Here is a 21237-nt window from a genome sequence, read left to right as displayed (position 1 = left end):
TCCCCTCTACCTTACCTGACATCCTAGACCCACTTCAATTTGCTTACCGCCCCAATAGATCCACAGACGATGCAATCGCCATCACTCTGCACACTACCCTATCCCATCTGGACAAGAGGAATACCTATGTAAGAATGTTGTTCATTGATTATAGCTCAGCATTCAACACCATAGTATCCTCCAAGTTCATCATTAAGCTTGGGGCCCTGGGTCTGAACCCCGCCCTGTGCAACTGGGTCCTGGACTTCCTGACGGGCCGCCCCCAGGTGGTCAAGGTAGGAAACAACACATCCACTTTGTTGATCCTGAACACAGGGGGCCCACAAGGGTGCGTACTCAGCCCCCTCCTGTACTCCCTGTTCACCCATGACTGCGTGGCTACGCACGCCTCCAACTCAATCATCCAGTTTGCAGACGACACAACAGTAGTAGGCCTGATTACCAACAATGACGAGACAGCCTACAGGGAGGAGGTGTGGGCCCTGGGAGAGTGGTGCCAGGAAAATAACCTCTCACTCAACGTCAACAAAACAAAGGAGCTGATCGTGGACTTCAGGAAACAGCAGAGGGAGAACGCCCCTATCCACATCGACGGGACCGCAGTGGAGAAGGTGGAAAGCTTCAAGTTCCTCAGCGTACACATCACTGACAATCTGAAATCGTCCAGCCACACAAACAGTGTGGTGAAGAAGGCGCAACAGCGCCTCTTCAACCACAGGAGGCTGAAGAAATTTGTCTTGACCCCTAAAACCCTCACAAACTTTTACAGATGCACAATTGAGAGCATCTTGTCGGGCTGTATCACCGCCTGGTACGGCAACTGCACCGCCCGCAACCGCAGGGCTCTCCAGAGGGTGGTGCGGTCTGCCCAACGCATCACCGGGGGTAAACTACCTGCCCTCCAGGACACCTACAGTACCCGTTGTCACAGGAAGGCCAAAAATATCATAAAGGACATCAACCACCCGAGCCACGGCCTGTTCACCCCGCTATCATCCAGAAGGCGAGGTCAGTACATGTGCATCAAAGCTGGGACCGAGAGACTGAAAAACAGCTTCTATCTCAAGGGCATCAGACTGTTAAATAGCCATCACTAGCCGGCTTCCACCCGGTTACGCAACCCTGCACCTTAGAGGCTGCTGCCCTATATACATAGACTTGGAATCACTGGCCACTTCAATAATGGAACACTAGTCACTTTAATAATGTTTACATACTGCTTTACTCATCTCATATGTATATACTGTATTCTATTATACTGTATTTTAGTGTTTTAGTCAATGCCACTCCGACATTGCGCGATTTAATATTGATATATTTCTTCATTCCATTCTTTTACTTTTAGATTTGTGTGTCTTGTTGTGAATTGTTAGATACTACTGCACCTTTGGAGCTAGGAAAACAAGCATTTTGCTACACCTGAAATAACATTTACTAAATATGTGTATGTGACCAATAAAATTTGACTTACAGGATCAATTATGCTTAAGTACCTTGCTCAAGGGCACATCAACAGATTTTTTCACCTTGTCAGCTTTGGGATTTGAACCAGCAACTTTTCAGTTACTGGCCCAACACTCTAACCTCTAGGCTACCTGCTGCCCAAATGCAGTTAGCTAGTTTAGCCTACTCAAATACCCAGCTCAAACAGAGAACGATGCTATGTTAGCTAGCTGGCTATGGCTATCCAACACTGGAACTCTTCCAAGTCAAGGTAAGCTTTTGGTTTTATTCATTTATTGCCATTGGGGCCCGCCGTTGTAACTGCTAAACTGCTTGCTGACTATAGACTGTACTGCATGATTGTAGCTGGTTTGCTAACGCGTTAGTTCTACTAGCTATGTTGACTATGACGTTAGCTAATATGGTGACAATGATGTAGGCTGTGTGTAGCGGTTATGATATGAAGGTTTGGCTTGGAAAGTTTTTTTTGCTGGTCACAGAAAGCTGATGGGTTGTGCACTGAAGTCCACAAGCGAAGGGAAAAGGTCAGAGGAGGAGAGCAGGTAGATGCAAGAAGAAAATATGCGAGCAAAGTGATCATGCGATTTGTATGTGGCTGCTATGAAAGTGAACTGTGTTTGCGTGTGATCAGGGGTGTATTCATTCCACCGATTCTGTTGAAAAACGTTTCTTAAACGGAACGAAACGGGGATAAACATACCTGGATTTGTCTAATAGAAACTCTTGTTTGCAGCTGTTGGTCTAATGATTGCGCCCTAGATCAGCTAGTGGCAGGCAAGAGTATGCAAGGTGGTATTGAATGTGTCACTGTCTGTCACCTTTTCTCTCAACCTGTGTTGTAAACTTTCATTCATAGACTAGGTTGTAGCAACCTCGTGATGGGTATAGGGAAAATTTGAGTATCAAGTAGTAGCCTAAACCTATCGATGTTATATTGAGCTGGGTGAATGGAATATGAATGACAGTCATCCAATAAGTTGCAATAGAAATAAGGCCATGCTCATTAAAAAACTTAATAAAAAACTTAAACGGCACCTTCCACCACTGTTGCTAACCCTAACCCTAACCCTTTTTCCAACCTTAACCTCTTAACCTGCTACGTGAATTCTCCTAACCTGCTACATTAATTATCCTAACCTACTATGTGAATTCTCCTAACTTTCTGCATAAATTCCCCTAACCTGCTACGAAAAAGTCACCAGTATCGAAGTGGCGTGAAAAGAGTGTTCCCAGGTCCCCAAGACCTACACCACTGCTGATCGCAAACATTTAGCGGACCAGGAAGGAACATCAAAGCAAGCCTGACCAACACCATCCTCTTTATGTAAACTGAAACCAAAACTACAAATGCATTCCAAATAGGCCATTTTAAGATTGTTCGTAAAGTAAGGCTAATATTAAGCTTATCCACATATATTCTAATGCAATCAAGGAAATACATTTTAAAAAATCCTTTCTGCCATTTGAAATAGGACTATGAATTTGAATATTTGGATATATTTCGGTCTTATTTTGCAAAGTGTCTTTCGATATCATCAAGTCTCTTTCGATATAATCTAGCCATTGACCAATTTATTACATCAAATTAATATAAGTGTAGGCCTGTATTTCGATTTTATGAAAAAGTATTTGTTTCATAAAAGATTTTATTGAATTTCCTCATAAATACACGCAGTAGGGCGGCCTCCCGAGTGGCGCAGTGGTCTAAGGCACTTCATCGCAGTGCTTGAGGTGTCCCTACAGACCCAGGTTCGATCCCAGGCTGTGTCACAGCCGGCCGTGACCGGGAGAACCATGAGGCGGTGCACAATTGGCCCAGCGTTGTCAGGTTTTGGGGAGGGATGTCCTTGTCCCATCGTGCTCTAGCAACTCCTTGTGGCATGCCAGGCACCTGCAAGCTGACTCCGGTCACCAGTTGTACGGTGTTTCCTCTGACACATTGGTGCGGCTGGCTTCCGAGTTAAGCGAGCAGTGCGGCTTGTCAGGGTCATGTTCCGGAGGATGCATTGCTCTCGACCTTCGCCTCTCCTGAGTCCATATGGGAGTTGCAGCAATGGGACCAGACTGTAACTACCAATTGGGTAAATACACTTATATAGGAGGACGCACTTATATTTTTCTTTCTTTATACATTACGTAAATACTTTTTTAAAGAGCGACTATTTAGCATACCTTTATTAATGCATTAAGTGTGTGATTAAGTGTAGCCTACTGTACAGCTGCATACAATGTACTAGCAAAATATTGTGGAAATCTACCATGCAATTTTCCCCTTCCTTGGGTTATCCGTTTTTCTTTCATTTCCATAAATTGCTGTAGTGACAGAATTCTCACAAAACCTCGCCAATCGTGGAAGGTCCATCGAGTTATATTAGAAAACATAATAATATAAATACTTCTGAAAATGCTTGTGCATCATTCAGCTATAGAGATGCTCAATGTTGTGTATTTGACCGTTAGGCTATTGAGATGACATATTGAATCATGCTGCAATTTGAGAAAAAGTGACACAGAAAAAAATTGAAATGGACATGCTAAGTTTTTTTATGGATGTTCCTGTGGTGTGAGTTTCATATTTGTATGTTGCAATATTCAGGTTAGCATTAGGTTATAGCCTCTACTTTCAGTGTCTGTCTGAATACATTTCAAACCTGAGAGCAGACTTTTTTGTACTAAGTGTACATATTCAAAGAGATCATCCTAACTGAAAGGGCTACATCCCAAGGAGACTGTTTGGATAGGTTGGAAGGGAGGGGGTTGGTGAGATGTAGAGTTGACCTTGCCGGAGAAAAAACTCCTCATCCTACTCAATGCATTACACACATACACACACCCCTCAAAAAATACTTCAAAAATTCTAATCCGAGCACAAAGCTTTACTGGTTAAGTAACTAAGCTCAAACAGTATGTTCAGTATTTCATTTTCATGAACTCAAACACGTAATCACAAAGGGCTACTTTAGTCATAACAAAGTAGGCTAGTCAGAAGAAAAAAACAAAAACAAATCCATACAAAAGTGAGCTCTGAAAGGAGATAATCCAGCAAAGAGGCTGACTAAACCTGTGATTGGTTGGAAATTGGAAAGCTACTTTGTAGGAGCAGTGCTCCTCCTTTCCATGTGAAAATGCCAATGAAAATCATCTCAGTTCAGTTTTTAGGACATGCTTGTCACTATGCATGTAACTCACTATATGCCTGGATTAATTAATCTATAAAAGGACCAGCAATATCAAGCTCTAAACGAGAATACTATGCAGCGCATCTCATCAAGTTGCACTAAATAGGATCTCTGAATATATTTTCCTTGGGCTATATCAGTAGTGTGGAAATAGTGCATCCAAGGGCTGATAAATGGAGGACAATCACTCAGACACGTGTCCTGGTTTGTTTATTGATCGCTCAACCCCATGCACCAGCTCAGATGTATTATGACCATTATAATATATTTATTTGACTTTGCACGAACTGCATTGTAAATCCCAACTGGCCTCCAACTCAAGGCTTCAAAATAACTGGATACTGAATACAGGCATATTGCAGTAGTATAATCATACACATTACCTATTGCATTTAGGGGTCGACTACCCAATCCCTAATTAGATTCATAATGGGGCATTTCTAGGGAGAAAATAAGAGACATCTCGTCCAGTAAGAGAGGTTGTAGATGCTCCGTTTCAGATTTTGATCACTATGTCAGACCTTTATTAAAATAGGATGCATCCTCATCAAAAGGTGTCCATTACAGAATTACAGTACCTCCATTTGTGAATGCATATGAATTGCTCTACGCTCAATCATAACTTTTTTAACCACTTTCAATGTATCATAATTTTTCAAAACGACTTTTGAATCTAAAATACTACAACAAGTAAGGATACTCTCTTGATGGCCATTTGTCATGCCATACTGTAGACCTATGTCATCTGAACTATCTAAGATGTCAAATCTATAAATGTCAGATAAGACCAACCTTTTTGAAAACATCACATATAGTAATCGGGTTACCCATGTGCGTAATGCGTAATGGCTCTCCAATTGTCGCCAACGGCATTGCGGTTTATGGGCACTTTTTCTTTGGATCAGCAAATCAATATATTTTGATAATTACAATCAAAATCATACATTTTAACGTAATAGTTTATCCTTTGCGTGATGTGGGATAAACTGACCTGATTCCCAAATACGCCGATGGAACAGGCGGTGGACACCTCTTCAGAGCCAAACCAAACCGATGCTAGGCGGGAAGGCATCCCAAGGATGAATACCTGGGATAGGGAGCCTGCAAATTGTCCGAGCATCGTCACCCAAAATAGGTTTTGCTTGACGCTGGCCACCTTGATCCATGTCCCAAGGCAGTTAATGGCGGTGGCCATCAGTGCTATGAGCCGCAGTCCCTTTTTGTCCAGAAGCCAGGATACAGGCCATATAAAGGGAATATATGTCAACATATAGATCATTGACATCCAGTCGATGGTGAAAGAGTCCACATTGTAGAATTTCATAAAAATATTGTTGATTATTCCGTATTGGATCCACTGAAATGCGTTGCAAAGGGAGTAAGAGCTGAAAAGGAACACCATCACCCATCTCCTTTTGTATAAATGCGTGGTAGTTGTATTGTCCTTGTTCACATTCGGGATGTTCATGCATTCGATTTGTTCCTCCAAGTCCACGGATTTGGAAGGGTTCGTTTTCCCCAGATCCAGACAATGTATATCTTCTTTAATTTCTTTGTCATCAAAGTCAGGGTTGTCACCCATATTGAGACAATTTTTCGGTAGCCTGCCCTTGGGTACCTGTGCGCACTGTTAATTTAGTCTATGCAGAAACTGCAACTTAAACAAATATGTATTATTTAAAATTAGCATCCAGTGTAGGCTAACACAACACCTTAAAACGTTTTAAATGTTAAACTAATATATATATATATATATAAATAATCTTGTTAAATTGCTATCATTATTAAACAATGATATAAAAACAAGTGATAAATAACATGCATAAAGCCTATGTTTCTCTAAACATAAGAATGTCCCGAATACGTCCGTAATAGCACTTTTGTTCTGAGAGAAATTCCAATCCCTTTATTATAACACCACATGATGTCCAAACTCTAACTCCACCCTGATGGAAGTTGAAACAATGATAAGGAAAACTTCGGCATGCGAAGTGAATGACAGAACAATATTATCACGGTAGCCTGATAATAAGCATATGGGTACTATGTTAATGACCCATATTCCTCAAAACGAAACTAGCACAAGGGAAAATCCACCTTGGCTACATACAAGGAAAGAGTAGCTCAACCGCGCTACTCACTCTCACAATGAACAATGACTCACAAAGGACAAGTGGGCAGAGTGAACACTTATTCACAGACTAATGAGGGAATGAGTACCAGGTGTGTGTGATTGACAAGACAAGACAAATGGAGTGATGATAAATGGAGCGGTAGTGGTTAGTAAGCCGGTGACGACGAACGCCGAACCCTGCCCGAGCAAGGAGGAGGGGCAGCCTCGGCTGAATTCGTGACAAGATCAGCTTTAATATTGCAGATATATTGTGGCTTCTATCAGTGTAATTGTTTGCATAATTTCCAATCCCCCATATATTTTTTGGGTAAATATATATATTTTTTAAATATGTATTTTTTAAATATATTTTCCTTCTTTATTATTTTCCCCTAACCCTACCACCCCTCCCCTAATTGGAGTAAACTCTTGGACAACAATACTTAGGCTTCCACTTCCAGCTTATACATACTACATACATTTCACGGACAGTATATTTTACATTAGTTCTCTTTTGTTTGATTTTAGTCCCAGCCTTCAGCTACCCTCAACCACTCACATGTATCTCTGAAGACCTTCATGTTTTGATTTCTAGCTGCCATATATGTTTCTACTGTGCTGTGATGTTTCATAAAAGTTCGGAACCTTTCAATTCTCATAGTTTCTACAGATTGTAAATGAAAGATAAACACCTTTGCTAAGAGTATTATTATTTTTTATTTTTTTGTATTATTGATCGATTGACTATGACTTTTCAAATCACCCAACCATTTTTTACATGTGGCTGCATTTGACATCCCGGGACAGTCCCATATTTCAGCCCATTTTCAGGTGTCCCACCAATTCTTTCTACAAAAAAAGTAATTTTGTCAGCAAGACGCATCAATTAATTCAGGCAACTTGTTGGTGTTTTGTAACAGATGTCTCTTTCCATTCATCAAATGGCGCGAGTGCACAGTGCAATATTTGGATGCGGGAATACTTTTTGAGTGGACAAACATGCACAGGTAGCCTACTTTTTGAATTGATTTGTTTGACAATAAGATGAAAACATAACTGGTGGTGTTCATGTCAAATTAAAAGGTAATAAAACATGTTTTACCGTTAAATGAAGTCTTTACTATTAGGCCCAGAAAAAAATATATTGCGCGAAAATAAAGACGCCCGAATGTCACGGTATAATTCAAGACTGGCACAATGTTTGTGTATAAATTAAATGTCACATTTGGTATGATGCCATTTTCCACTGTTGGTTAGTGGGCAATGATATTCCTTTTTTCTTTTGGACTGTTAATCCCTTTGTAAACGAATTCTCTGTTGATCAGAATTATGAGTGATGCATGTGCTGGCCAAATCTCACTTTTCTTTTTGCCAATTCGAGTGTTTTCTTTTATGATAGACATATACCACTGTTTTCTGTGTGATTATCAAGACCAGCCTTTAAATGTTCTGGTATCTACAAGGTAAGGAAGGGTTTATAGCTTCTACTGTCTGAGATGGTGCATTTCATATTAAATATGTGACATCATGTCTAATCTAGATTAGGTCTAAAAAAGGATAGCAATATAGGAGGACCTTGAATAACTAGTCCAATATGTTGGTATGTGAAATACAAGTTTTGGATTGGAATAGTTCAAGAGGTAGTGTTTCTCTGGCGCTCCACGCACACAGGTCAGGTGGATCATTGAATGCCAAGACACGTGAACCTGTATGAATATCCGCCACCAGATGACAGTGTTATTACACAAAATGTACCCTGTTAATAAATTAATGAAAAATACTAAAGTGATCAAATCAAGCAGCTGATTTAAATGACCTCATTGACAAATCGTCAGTTGTATTTAAATTAGCTTATAGTAATGTTGTAATGATATCAGGGTATGATATAGCTCCAACTAGGATTTTTGTAATGGCATTATTAATATCACGGAGCAAATAGTATGATGAATAAGGAAATTACAATTTGAAATGCTGTTCAGGGTTCTAAAACATAACAGAAGCCAAGGAGAAAAGAAACTATGTATTTATTTGTAACAGAAATACAACCTCGTGATAGCTTATACCACTGAACAAAAATATAAACGCAACATGTAAAGTGTTGGTCCCATGTTTCATGAGCTGAAATAAAAGATCCCAGAAATTTTCCATACACACAAAAAGCTTATTTCTCTCAAATGTTGTGCACAAATTTGTTTACATCCCTGTTATTGGGCATTTCTCCTTTGCCAAGATAATCCATCCACCTGACAGGTGTGGCATATCAATAAGCTGATTAAACAGCATGATCATTACACAGGTGCCCCTTGTGCTGGGGACAAAAGGCCACTCTAAAATGTGCAGTTTTGTCACACAACACAATGCCACCGATGACTCAAATTTTGAAAGAGCATGCAATTGGCATGCTGACTGCAGGAATGTCCACCAAAGCTGTTGCCAGAGAAATGAATGTTAATTTCTCTACCATAAGCTGCCTCCAACGTTGTTTTAGAGAATTTGGCAGTACATCCAACCGGCCTCACAACCGCAGACCACGTGTATGGCGTCGTGTGGGCAAGCTGTTTGTTGATGTCAATGTTGTGAACAGAGTGCCCTATGATGGTGGTGGGGTTATGGTATGGGCAGGCATAAGCTACGGACAACGAACACAATTGCCTTTTATCAATGGCAATTTGAATGCACAGAAATACCGTGTTGAGATCCTGAGGCCCATTGTGAGGTATCTGCATATCTGTATTCCCAGTCATGTGAAATCCATAGATTAGGACCTAATGAGTTTATTTCAATTGACTGATTTCCTCATATGAACTGTAACACAGTAAAATCTTTGAAATTGTTGCATGTTACGTTTATATTTCTGTTCAGTATGTCTATATAATACATATATTGTACAGTAAGTATACAAATCAGAACCATATTTGAAAGTAACAGACCAACTACAATGTAAAAAGTCAATATATACTGTAGGCTATGTGCATATATGACGCCTGCGCCAAATAAAAGAAAACGGTTCAACCGGTCTGCCATCGAAGGCATAATACAAAGAAAAAATAATATTCAAAAACCATACGTGTTCATCTTAACCAGTACACATTAGTATAAACAAAAAACACAGCACAAGCTCTGACTGTGCCTAGGGGCCTGAGAGATCTGCCATGTTGCCTTGGAGCGGTGGAGTATTGCTCACCAAGCTGCATTGAGCCATTTATTAAATTCCATGTATTTATAATGATAGTGGCTGGGGCTATGGGGCCCTTAATAACACCAACAATAACAAAACAAAAAATCTAAAAAATGCATTTAACTGCCAGCACAAAGTCCAATCACATTGGGTCACCTTTGTGTTTAAAGGCTCTCTGGCTCCAGGCAGGAGTGCTTAGCTGGTTCTCCTCTAAGCCAAGAGCCCAGAGGTAGTGAAGTGCTGCTAGCTGGCTAGAGTGGAGCTTCACTGTAAACTGGAACTGTGACACCACGCTGCTCTGAGCCCTGTGACATCACTTTCCGTCCAGGTGCTCCAGCAGGGGATTGGCTTCACTCTCAGGGGTCTTGACGCTGTCTGTTCTGACGATGCACGTTGGACGGTGGTGATTCAACATGATGATCAGCTGCTGCCGCTCATGCTTCAGCTCCTCAATCTGGGCTTTGAGGTCAGAGTTCATCACCTCTAGTCTTTCTGATTCCTGAGACATAGGGTGCACGAGGAAGGAAGGAAGGATAAGATCATTACTTATTCTTAGAAGACTGGTCTATACACTTCATTAAATAAAAACCTCTCACCCTTTGTAGATAGTCTGTCCTCTCCTTCTTTTTGTTTCTACAGCGTGCTGCTGCTACTTTGTTTTTCTCTCTCCTTCGTTTCCTCCTGTCCTCTTCCTCATCTCTCTACATGGATGGGAAATGCAAACACGCTTTAAAACAGAACTTAAGGTGGAAAATGGACCCAGCAATTATGGTTCAAGTGTAGGAAACCATCTAAGAGCAGGTTACATTTGTTTAAATGATAATTCTGTCCACTAGGTGATGCCATTGGTCAACATTAAGTACATACTGAAGTCCCTCTGCGCCCTGGGGAATAACATTGCCTATGTTTTGTACAAAGCTCTACGATGGTTAGAAAAGTCAAAACATCAAAAGAGTGAGTCTTAAACAGTAAAATGACCAGAAAGATGTCTGAATTTGAACTTCTCACAACATTTTCAAGAACTAAAACAAAACGTTCATTCTCACCTCTGTTTTGATGGTTAGGGGCCTCTTCCCTAGCTTGCCCAGGAAGTGCAGTGGAGAGAACATGGCCCCCAGTTCCCGGAGGTCGGCGTAGTTGAGCTGGTCAGTCAGCGTGGTGGAGGGGATCCCTGCCAGGACACCCAGGCTGGGCAGGGAGCCTGCTGTCACCAAGGGATCTGGGATTGGTCCCGGCATCATGTCAGACACGGCTGTGACCACAGCTTATAGGGAAAGGGACAAATGGATAGGAAAATACATTGAGAAGAAAATCAACGACACATGGTTTGAGATTTCACAGGTATACTTGCCTGAAGACTCACCCTGAATTTAATTCCGCTGCTCTATCGATCGCTACATACATTCAGTCTGAAACTACCATCCTACAAGTCGTTAGTTTGACTTCAAAATGAGGGGCGTTGTACATGACAAATGTATCAGCGATTGGATCGTCTCTAACAAATCTAACCAATCAGAGTATCAAAATTGATAACGTCATCATGAAGGCCAGCTCTGGCCCAACCCATCGGTTTCTGGGACAAATCATAATGATCAGAATGTGTTCGCATTCTAGAAATCGTCAGATAGGGAGGCAAATCCAGATTCATCGTGGAGAACAAACATCAGTTGGCCAGAGCAATGTAAATGGGTAGCCAGGCAACAGCTACAGTTGAAGTCAGAAGTTTATATACACTTAGGTTGGAGTCATTAAAACTCGTTTTTCAACCACTCCACACATTTCTTGTTAACAAACTATAGTTTTGGCAAGTCGGTTAGGCATGACACAAGTAATTTTTCCAACAATTGTTTACAGACAGATTATTTAACTTATAATTCACTGTATCACAATTCCAGTGGGTCAGAAGTTTACATACACTAAATTGACTGTGCCTTTAAACAGCTTGGAAAATTCCAGAAAATGATGTCATGGCTTTAGAAGCTTCTGATAGGCTAATTGACATCATTTGAGTCAATCGGAGGTGTACCTGTGGATGTATTTCAAGGCCTACCTTCAAACTCAGTGCCTCTTTGCTTGACATCATGGGAAAATCAAAAGAAATCAGCCAAGACCTCAGAAAAAAAATGGTAAAGAAAACTGTAGACCTTCATAAGTCTGGTTCATCCATAAACTGCCTCCAACGTTGTTTTAGAGAATTTGGCAGTACATCCAACCGGCCTCACAACCGCAGACCATGTGTATGGCGTCGTGTGGGAAAGCTGTTTGTTGATGTCAATGTTGTGAACAGAGTGATCTATGGTGGTGGTGGGGTTATGGTATGGGCAGGCATAAGCTACAGACAACGAACACAATTGCATTTTATCAATGGCAATTTGAATGCACAGAAATACCGTGATGAGATCCTGAGGCCCATTGTGAGGTATCTGTATTCCCAGTCATGTGAAATCCATAGATTAGGACCTAATGATGTTTATGTCAATTGACTGATTTCCTCATATGAACTGTAACACAGTAAAATCACGGAAGTTACCTTACTTCCCCCAGTCCTCCTTCATGTGCTGCCCTTCTGGCAGCTTTATGGGTCTTGCACAGCTGGTGAGCAATCTGCCCTTAATTACTCACCAGCTCCCAATCAGCCGCAATTAGTCCTGTCCGGGGAGCCCTTCGAGACCTGGCACGTCCAGCAGATGGATCCACTGCCTCGTGATGTATACTCCATCTGTTACCAGGCCTCGACGAGTCTCCCCCCGGTGGCTGACCTGCTGTACGCCCCCCCCCCAGCTCTATCGGGGAGGGGATGGTCATCAGTGCAACGTCTGTCTCCCTTCTCGATAGGGCATCCGCGTTTCCATGCTAATATCCTTTGGTCAGGTCAAAGGTGCTGATGTACCGGGCCTTTCCCAATCGGTCGATTAGCTTGTCCACCCTCGGCATGGGGTAGGCATCAAATAGGCTTATGTCGTTCACACCCCGGAAATCATTACAGAAGCTGAGGCTACCGTCCGGTTTGGGCACCAACACGATGGGGCTGCACCATGCACTGTGGGACTCTTCAATGACCCCCATCCTCGGCATAGCCTCCACTTCTTGTTTCACGGCCTTCTGTCGGGCCTCAGGAATTCGTTACGGCCTCTTTCTTACCGTTTCCACATCCGTACCCGGCCCAGGGTGTTCAATGAAGGTCGTGCGGCCCGGCTTCTCGGATCTGTTGAGGTTTCCGTCTCTTCGGTTGCCGTATGCGGTAGTTGACAGGTCCCAGTTTCTCGACCACCTCGTATGGTCTGTGCCATGTTGCCAGGGACTTACTTTCGGCCGTGGGGATCAACACCAACACCCTGTCTCCCACCTGGAATTCTCGGGGCTGGGCTCCCCGATTGTAGACCTGGGCTTGGGCGCGTTGGGCCTTCTCCATATGTTCTCTCACGACTGGCCATATGGCTGTCATCCGCTATCGCATCACCTCCACGTGCTCTACAACGCTGCGTAAGGGGGTTGGGCTTCCCACACCTCCTTGGAGAGGTCCAGTAGGCCATGTGGCCTCCTCCCGTAGAGGAGTTCAAACGGGGAAAACTTTAGGTGGGGTAGCAGCTGGTCCCAGTTCTTCCCGTCCTGCTCGATGACCTTCCGCATCTGTTTGAGCGTTTTGTTAAAGCGCTCGACAAGCCCATCCGTCTGTGGGTGAAAAACTGAGGTCCGGATCTGCATGAGGGCACACAACTCTTTCATGAGGCGGGACATAAACTCTGTACCATGGTCTGTCAGGATCTCGTTCGGGATGCCCACCCGGCTAAAGAGGTGGAACAGCTCCCGGGCGATTCCCTTGGATACCGCCGCCCGTAGGGGAATGGCCTCGGGATACCAGGTGGCATAGTCTACTATTAACAAGATGTACCTGTGTCCTCATGCAGTCTTTACCAGGGGTCCCACTATGTCCATGGCGATGTGTTCAAAGGGCACCCCGATGATCGGCAGGGGGACCAGAGGGTTTCGGAAGTGTGCTTTCGGGGCAGTGAGTTGACACTCCGGGCAGCTGCAACAGTAGTCTTCCACGGCCCTCCTCATCCCGGGCCAGTGGAACCGGGCGGCGACCCGTTCCCGGGTCTTCTCCATTCCCAGGTGCGCCCACAACAGGTGGGTGTGGGCCAGCTGAAGAACGGTTCCTACATACCGCCGGGGCAGCAACAATACCTCTCTTTGTTCCCCCTGTTGGCGCGACACCTGATACAAAAGGTTATTCTTAATTTGGAAATGGGGTATCGCCAGTCACTCACCCCCGGAAGTAGCTGTCCATCCACCGCCATCACTTGGGCTGCGGCAGCTTTCAAATTCGGATCCTCCCACTGGGCCGTCCCGAATTGTCCCCTCAGTTGGCCCCCAACGGGGGTCTCGACTGCCCCCTCGAAATCGAGAAGGGGAGGCTGGGCTCCTCCTCCAGTGTTTCCCCAGAGGGTTCGGGTTCCGGCTCCCCTCTGACTCCGGACCCGTAGAGTCAGGTTGGTTAACCGGTGGCGTCCTGGCCGCACAGGCGAGGGGTCGTCCCCGCTCTCTTCTTCGGCTGGCTCTTATCTTTTTTTTCCAACTCGTGCCCCCATAGGGCCGCGAACAGCTGACAATCCCGTCCCACTAGGATAGGTACCGGCAGCTCTGGTACTGCACCCACCATCATCTGGCAGCTCCCTTGTGGTGTCCCTTGTGTTGGTTCATACCGCGGGATACCGCTTTGTGTCACCGTGAACACAGGAAATTGACATCTCCCTACCCCGTTCAGCAGGCTCGTGGTTACGAGCGTAACCATGCCTCCGGAGTCTAATAGCGCTTCCATGTCGTGTCCGTCAACCTTCACCGGGACCATGGGTGCAGTTGATTCATGGTGCGCCCAACAGGAGGTGACATAGTTCACGGCGTGACCCACCTGGCATCCGGTGCTAGCTGATGGCATCGACTCCTCTCGAGCAGGGCAATTCCAGGCAATGTGCCCCCGGGTGCCACACTCAAAACACCTCCGTTGGTCTCCATCTACCTGGAGTCGTCGTTGGCGGGTCGGCCCTTCCCCAGCCGTCTCTCCATGGGTTTGTGGTCCCTTGGCCCGGCCGACTGTCGGTTCGGGGTACACCGCGGTGGGGTTGTCCTTCCGTCCCCTCGCACAGGTCTCCAACTCGTCCCGGCTCCCCCTCAGTAGGGCCTGAGTGTTCTGATGCGTCTCCACTGCTTCCAGAAGGCCCTCCAAGGTCTGGGACGCGCATAGGCTTGCTGCCCTCTTCATGACGTGGGGTAGCGCCCGTACGAAGCGATCCAGGACCATTTTGTTGAGGAGGGAGAGGGTGGATACGTTGGTTAGGAGCCATGCCCTGGTGATGCGCAGAAGGTCGCTCATCTGGGCTCGGGGGGGATGCGTCGGCTACGAACCTCCAGTCGTGGAACCGTTGAACCCGATGGGCCAGGCTGTACCCGTAGCGGCTGAGTATCTCCCGTTTGAGTCCGTCGTAGTTAGCCGCCTGTTCGTCGTTCAGGTCCCAATACGCCTTTTGGGCATTCCCAGAGAGGAACGGGGCCAGCAGACTTGCCCACTTCGGCCTTGGCCATCCTTCCCGTAGTGCTGTCCGTTCAAACGTACAGAGGTATGTTTCAATGTCATCGTCTTCCGTTAGCTTGATTAAAAACTGGTTGGGATGGGTTTCAGGAGATGCTCCTCCTTGCAGCTTCCTGACTTCCTCCACAAGGCGGACGTTTTGTAGTCGCTGTTCCTCCAGCGTTCGTTCCTGAACCGCCTGTTGTGCTTGTTGGGCCCGGACGAACTGAGCTATCAACTCGTCCATGCTGATGCTGTGTAAACGTCAACCCTGATCTGACCACGTTAACAAAGTGCCCGCATTCTCCACCACTTGTGGCAGATCAGGGGGTTGGGTCAAAACGTTTACACAGATCAGACACAGACAGAGTATGATTAGCTCGGTTTCAAGGGTGTTTATTAATAAAATAATCAAAAGAAAAGGTTAGGTCTCCCCCATGAGATCCTCTCCAGGAAACCGTCTCCAACTACACAGAAGTTACCTTACTTCCCCCAGTCCTGCCCTTCTGGCAGCTTTATGGGCCTTGCACAGCTGGTGAGCAATCCGCCCTTAATTACTCACCAGCTTCCAATCAGCCCCAATTAGTCCTGTACGGGGAGCCCGTCGAGACCTGGCACGTCCAGCAGATGGAGCCACCGCCTCGTGATGTATCCTCCATCTGTTACCAGGCCTTGACGAGTCTCCCCCTGGTGGCTGACCTGCTGTACGCCACAGTATGTAAACTTCTGACCCACTGGGAATGTGATGAAAGAAATAAAAGCAGAAAATAAATCATTCGCTCTACTATTATTCTGACATTTCACATTCTTAAAATAAAAGGGGTGATCCTAACTGACCAAAGACAGGGAATTTTTATTAGGATTAAATGTCAGGAATTGTGAAAAACTGAGTTTAAATGTATTTGGCTAAGGCGTATGTAAACTTCTGACTTCAACTGTATACCAGAGTTAAAGATCTGAATACATTTTACACCAAGTATTCACATCTCAAACCTGCTTGTGGTTTTGGTATAGTAGACAGATAGTTAATTAATTGGTCTACTTCCATTTCAGTCTGCTAAAGGGCTTAAATGAGGCATTTCCCAGGGTGCACCTGGTCTCCCTGGCAGCCCTCTCTAATGAATTGTTGGCCTGTTCCAGAGCAGGAGGCCGAGGCTGTCTCCCATTAGGCCATTTTATTATTTAATCTCTCTTTTTTTTCTGGAATGTATGTATGTATACTCCCATTTACATAGATCTTGGCAAGGATCTATGTTTTTCTTTTTCATTCCAGAGGAGGCCAAGAGAGAAGCACACAGCCCTGCACAAAAGTAGACTCAGACATATTCCCCTTTATTCCAAGGAGATCTGCAGCCAGCCCTTGCCAAGAAACATCCGTTGCCCATGTTTCCTCCATATACGTTTTTTTCTACATGTCAGGGAAGTGGAATGTGGCTACGGGAGCTCAGGATAATGTAGCCAACCCTGGTCCCCTGATAAAGGTCATTTCTCAAACCCTTCTCTTCCTATTTTGTCTGACTAAACTGACACAATACAAGATCTACATCAACACGTCATTGAGTCTTCCCTGTAAACCTGTTTTGTTTATAACTGTAGTAATATACATTATTCAAGGACATCTGCCTTTATTCCCAGGTGAGTAGCAAGTAATTCATTTGGTAGGATGACGGATATTACACTGTAGCTCACTAAACAGAGTCTCAACAGTCTGTTTAAACAGAAGCATTGTACATATAACTGTTTGAGAACACCTTTCTTGATTTTACTCATTTTTGCCACACTCATTTGTAAGCTTACATCAGCCAACTATTCAATGCCAAGGTTGGCATGAAAATCAGCAAGCTCTAAAATCAAAGAGAAGGTGCATGGAGAGAGGTAGCCAGGGACAACAGCTAGCTAACTCAACTCTCCCAAGAATATCAGAGCCAAAGCAAGCTGCAGACAAGACCGCTGTCTGATTTCATTTGCCCACACGCATTCACATTTCCCACCACATTATAGATGGAAATGGCCTCAGAGGCACGTCAACAAATACTCACTCACAACACCACCAGGTATCACCACTGGGATACAATATTAATAAAATAATCATAATAGTTTACCCCTTTGCGCTGAATGTACAGTATTCTTCCAAAATCTAAAAAAATGTATGGCTTATGGGCCCAGCAGTATAGGCAGAGTGAATGATGAGGAAAAATAAACAGAACAGAAACAGTGTTCCCTTTGTTTGAAAGCTAGCAAAAGAGTGTAATACAGACACCAACTACACCCCAGGATACATTGATACAGGATCATCTACACTGATCTCTGACCTTACCCCCAGAAAATTGAAATACTGATGGTTTCCTTCAATGTCTATACAGTCAGGACCTATGCTGTCTAGTTGTACAATGTTGAGTTCCAACAAATGGGACCCAAGCAAAGTAGGCCAATAACCTGACTGGGCACGGTACGGTACAAAGACAAGTAATTTAAGGTTTTGGCGTATTTGCATGCAAGTGTGTAGCCTGTTTCACTCCACAATACTCCATCCCTTTCTACCTGACCCCTTCCTCCACCACCTCCTAACTGCCCCAACAGCTGCCATTTGGCCTCCTTTTACAGCTAATGATACTACCCAATTAGGCTTTACAGAAGAAAATCTGGTAATGCTCAGTTTACATAACAGAATAAATATTGGCATGTCTCAGCAAAACCTCTGCTTTACCTTATGTGCAAAATGTGATTCCATTTTTGCTGTGTGGTGCACATTTTGATTGTACCGGACTGAAACCAATTTTAAAATCTAGAAACACAAGCAAATGTCCATCATTTTGTCTCAGCGTAAAATGAGTTACAGTTCCAAAGTTCCTCAAAACAAAAGTACCAGGCACAAAAATATGAAAGTAGCATGTGGAACTCCTCTTGTCTCTGGTATTATAAGATAGATGGGGGGGAAGCACACTTTGAATATACCTTTGAGCATGGTGCCGTTATTAATTACACTTAGGATGGTGTATCAATACACTGAGTCACTACAAAGATACAGGCATCCTTCCTAACTCAGTTGCCGGAGAGGAAGGAAACCGCTCAGATATTTCACCATGAGGCAAATGGTGTTTTTAAAACAGTTACAGAGTTTAATGGCTGTGATATGAGAAAACTGAGGATGGATCAACAACATTGTAGTTACTCCACAATACTAACCTAAATGACAGAGTGAAAAGAAGGAAGCCTGTACAGAATAAAAATATTCCAAAACATGCATCCTGTTTGCAATAAGACACTAAAGTAAAACGGCAAAAAGAAAATGCCAAAGAAATTAACTTTTTGTCCTGAATACAAAGCGTTATGTTTGGGGCAAATCCAACACAACACATCACTGAGTACCACTTCATATTTTCAGGCATGGTGGTGGCTGCATCATGTTATGGGTATGCTTGTCATCTGCAAGGACTAGGGAGAATAGAGCTAAGCACAAGCAAAATCCTAGAGGAAAACCTGGTTCAGTCTGCTTTTCAACAAACACTGGGAGACAAATTCACCTTTCAGCAGGACAATAACCTAAAACACAAGGCCAAATATACATTGGAGTTGCTTACAAAGACAACATTGAATGTTCCTGAGTGGCCTAGTAACAGTTTTGAATCGGCTTGAAAATCTATGGCAAGACTTGAAAATGGCTGTCTAGCAATGATCAACAACCAACTTGACAGAGCTTGAAGAATTTTTTTAAGAATAATGTGGAAATTCTGTACAATCCAGGTGTGCAAAGCTCTTAGAGACTTACCCCAAAATACTCACAGCTGTAATCACTGCCCAAGGTGATTCTAACATGTATTGACTCAGGGGTGTGAATACTTAAGTAAAATAGATATTTCTGTATTTCATTTTCAATAAATGTGCAAACACTTCTAAAAATATGTTTTCGCTTTGTCATTATGGGGTATTGTGTGTAGATGGTGAGAAAAAATATATATTAAATTTAATCCATTTAGAATGTATGCTGTAGTCAAGGGTTAAGAATACTTTCTGAAGGCACTGTGTCTAATCATACCTATTGAGCTGTCTGTATCCTCCTGACTGATGGTTCTTTAAAGAAACAAAATATACTTCTCTGCATCTCTGCTCAAATCTGGGTAAAAGGTTTAAAAGAATTTGAGTATTATTCAGTACATTCAGTAACCTAAAAGTCACTGAATTGTTGCTAAATGAAACTGTTTATTAGAAGCCATTTTTTGGGACTAGGCTATGTGATAAATCGATGTAAGAAAAATATTTGGTATAACATAGGCCTAGTGTGAAATCAAATGTAAGTAACATTGTAATACTACATTGATACATCGTCAGAATTCCATTACGTTATTGTAACACTCTTGAAAGCCCGTAGTTTCAAATTAACAAGAAAAGATAACATAACACTTCTGACTCATCATGACTCATTATTAAAGCGGAAGTTATTCTTCAGTAAGGCATGCATGTTACGTAACTGACTGTTGCAGGGTGATGAAACGAGGACAGTCGAGCAAATACATCTAAGACAATTGCTAGATCAATGTTATACTACATGTTATGAAGGATGTTTTTAATAAGTCATATTCGTTCAGGATAAATAAAGTTGTAGAGAACGACTTGTTTATTGGGTTGAATAAACGTTTAGGACTGCAACCTTGCAAGCTAAACAAAAGGAAAGCATTGAGTGTAAAAGTTATTTCTCACGAATAACGTTTATAATATCCAATAATTTTAACAGTACAGTACAGTGCTGCCCAAACCAAATAGAACGAAAGAACAGGATTGCACAAATGCAAGGATTGTGCACAATGATCCACCGAAAAGTTCATGGGCTGCTCTGCTCACACTGGCAACTCATCCAGCGTGGAGCCCCAGTATAATCAATGTTTCTCGACTACGAAGCTGTCTATTACCTGACTTTGATTTCGAGTGCAACAGTTGTCCTTTCTTCTGGTCAGCTGAAGGTCGAGAGTAGATTTTAAAAAGTGGAAATCGTTGCATCTGCCCGTTTAAATAGTGAGCGCTATCTGGGAGGATTTGGGAATGCGGAAATGATCAGTTATGCCAACTAGACCTAAAAGTGGGGGGAAGAACTGGGGAAATCCTATCCGCTCCTCCCCTAGAAACCAGAAAACAAACCACTCCACTGACCCAGTGCAGAGCAGGACAGTCCCTGTCTTCAGCCCACACACCTCCATTGGGATTCCCTCTTAATACCTGACAATAATGCCTTTTATAAACACCAATCTTGTTTAATTCGCTCACACTCTCACTTTTGCAACATGCAACAATTTCAACGATTTTTAACTGAGTTACAGCTCATATAAGGAAATCAGTCAATTGAAATAAATAAATGAGTCTCTAATCTATGGATTTCAGATGACTGGGCAGGGGCGCAGCCATGGGTGGTCCTGGGAGGGCATAGGCCCACCCACTTGGGAGCCAGGCCCAGCCAATCAGAATGAGTTTTTCCCCACAAAATAGCTTTATTACAGACAGAAATGCTCCTCCGATTCATTAGCTGTTCGGGTGGCTGGTCTCATACAATCCCACAGGTGAAGAACCCAGATGTGGAGGTCCTGGGCTGGCGTGGTTACACGTGGTCTGCGGTTGTGAGGCTGGTTGGACGTACTGCCAAATTCTCTCAAACGACGGCTTATGGTAGAGAAATGAACATTACATTCTCTGGCAACAGCTCTGGTGGACATTCCTGCAGTCAGCATGCCAATTGCATGCTCCC

General features: G+C 43.6%; 2 protein-coding genes across 3 annotated transcripts in view; both read right to left on the bottom strand.

The window, feature by feature from the left end:
• LOC121539282 (feline leukemia virus subgroup C receptor-related protein 2) overlaps positions 1-6427 on the bottom strand; it is a 44729-nt gene extending 38302 nt beyond the window's left edge. For both annotated transcript variants that reach the window (XM_041847657.2, XM_041847656.1), the window contains exon 1: positions 5635-6427. In XM_041847657.2, coding sequence (XP_041703591.1) covers positions 5635-6225 — 591 coding nt within the window. In that variant the 5' untranslated portion in view covers positions 6226-6427. The remainder of the gene's footprint in view (positions 1-5634) is intronic.
• A 3129-nt stretch (positions 6428-9556) lies between these two features.
• LOC121538804 (jun dimerization protein 2-like) lies at positions 9557-20824 on the bottom strand. The gene is made up of 4 exons (XM_041846971.1): positions 20411-20824; positions 10981-11198; positions 10531-10635; positions 9557-10433 (listed from the first exon to the last, which is right to left on the bottom strand). Exons 1-4 carry the CDS (start codon positions 20496-20498, stop codon positions 10248-10250), a joined length of 597 nt encoding a protein of 198 aa, XP_041702905.1. The 5' UTR covers positions 20499-20824; the 3' UTR covers positions 9557-10247.
• Between the last annotated feature and the right edge of the window lie 413 nt (positions 20825-21237).

Source organism: Coregonus clupeaformis, chromosome 25 (genome assembly GCF_020615455.1).
Source record: "Coregonus clupeaformis isolate EN_2021a chromosome 25, ASM2061545v1, whole genome shotgun sequence".
Lineage (NCBI taxonomy): Eukaryota > Metazoa > Chordata > Actinopteri > Salmoniformes > Salmonidae > Coregonus > Coregonus clupeaformis.
Note: the sequence above shows the minus strand (reverse complement) of the source record. Positions and strands in the feature narration are given on the sequence as shown.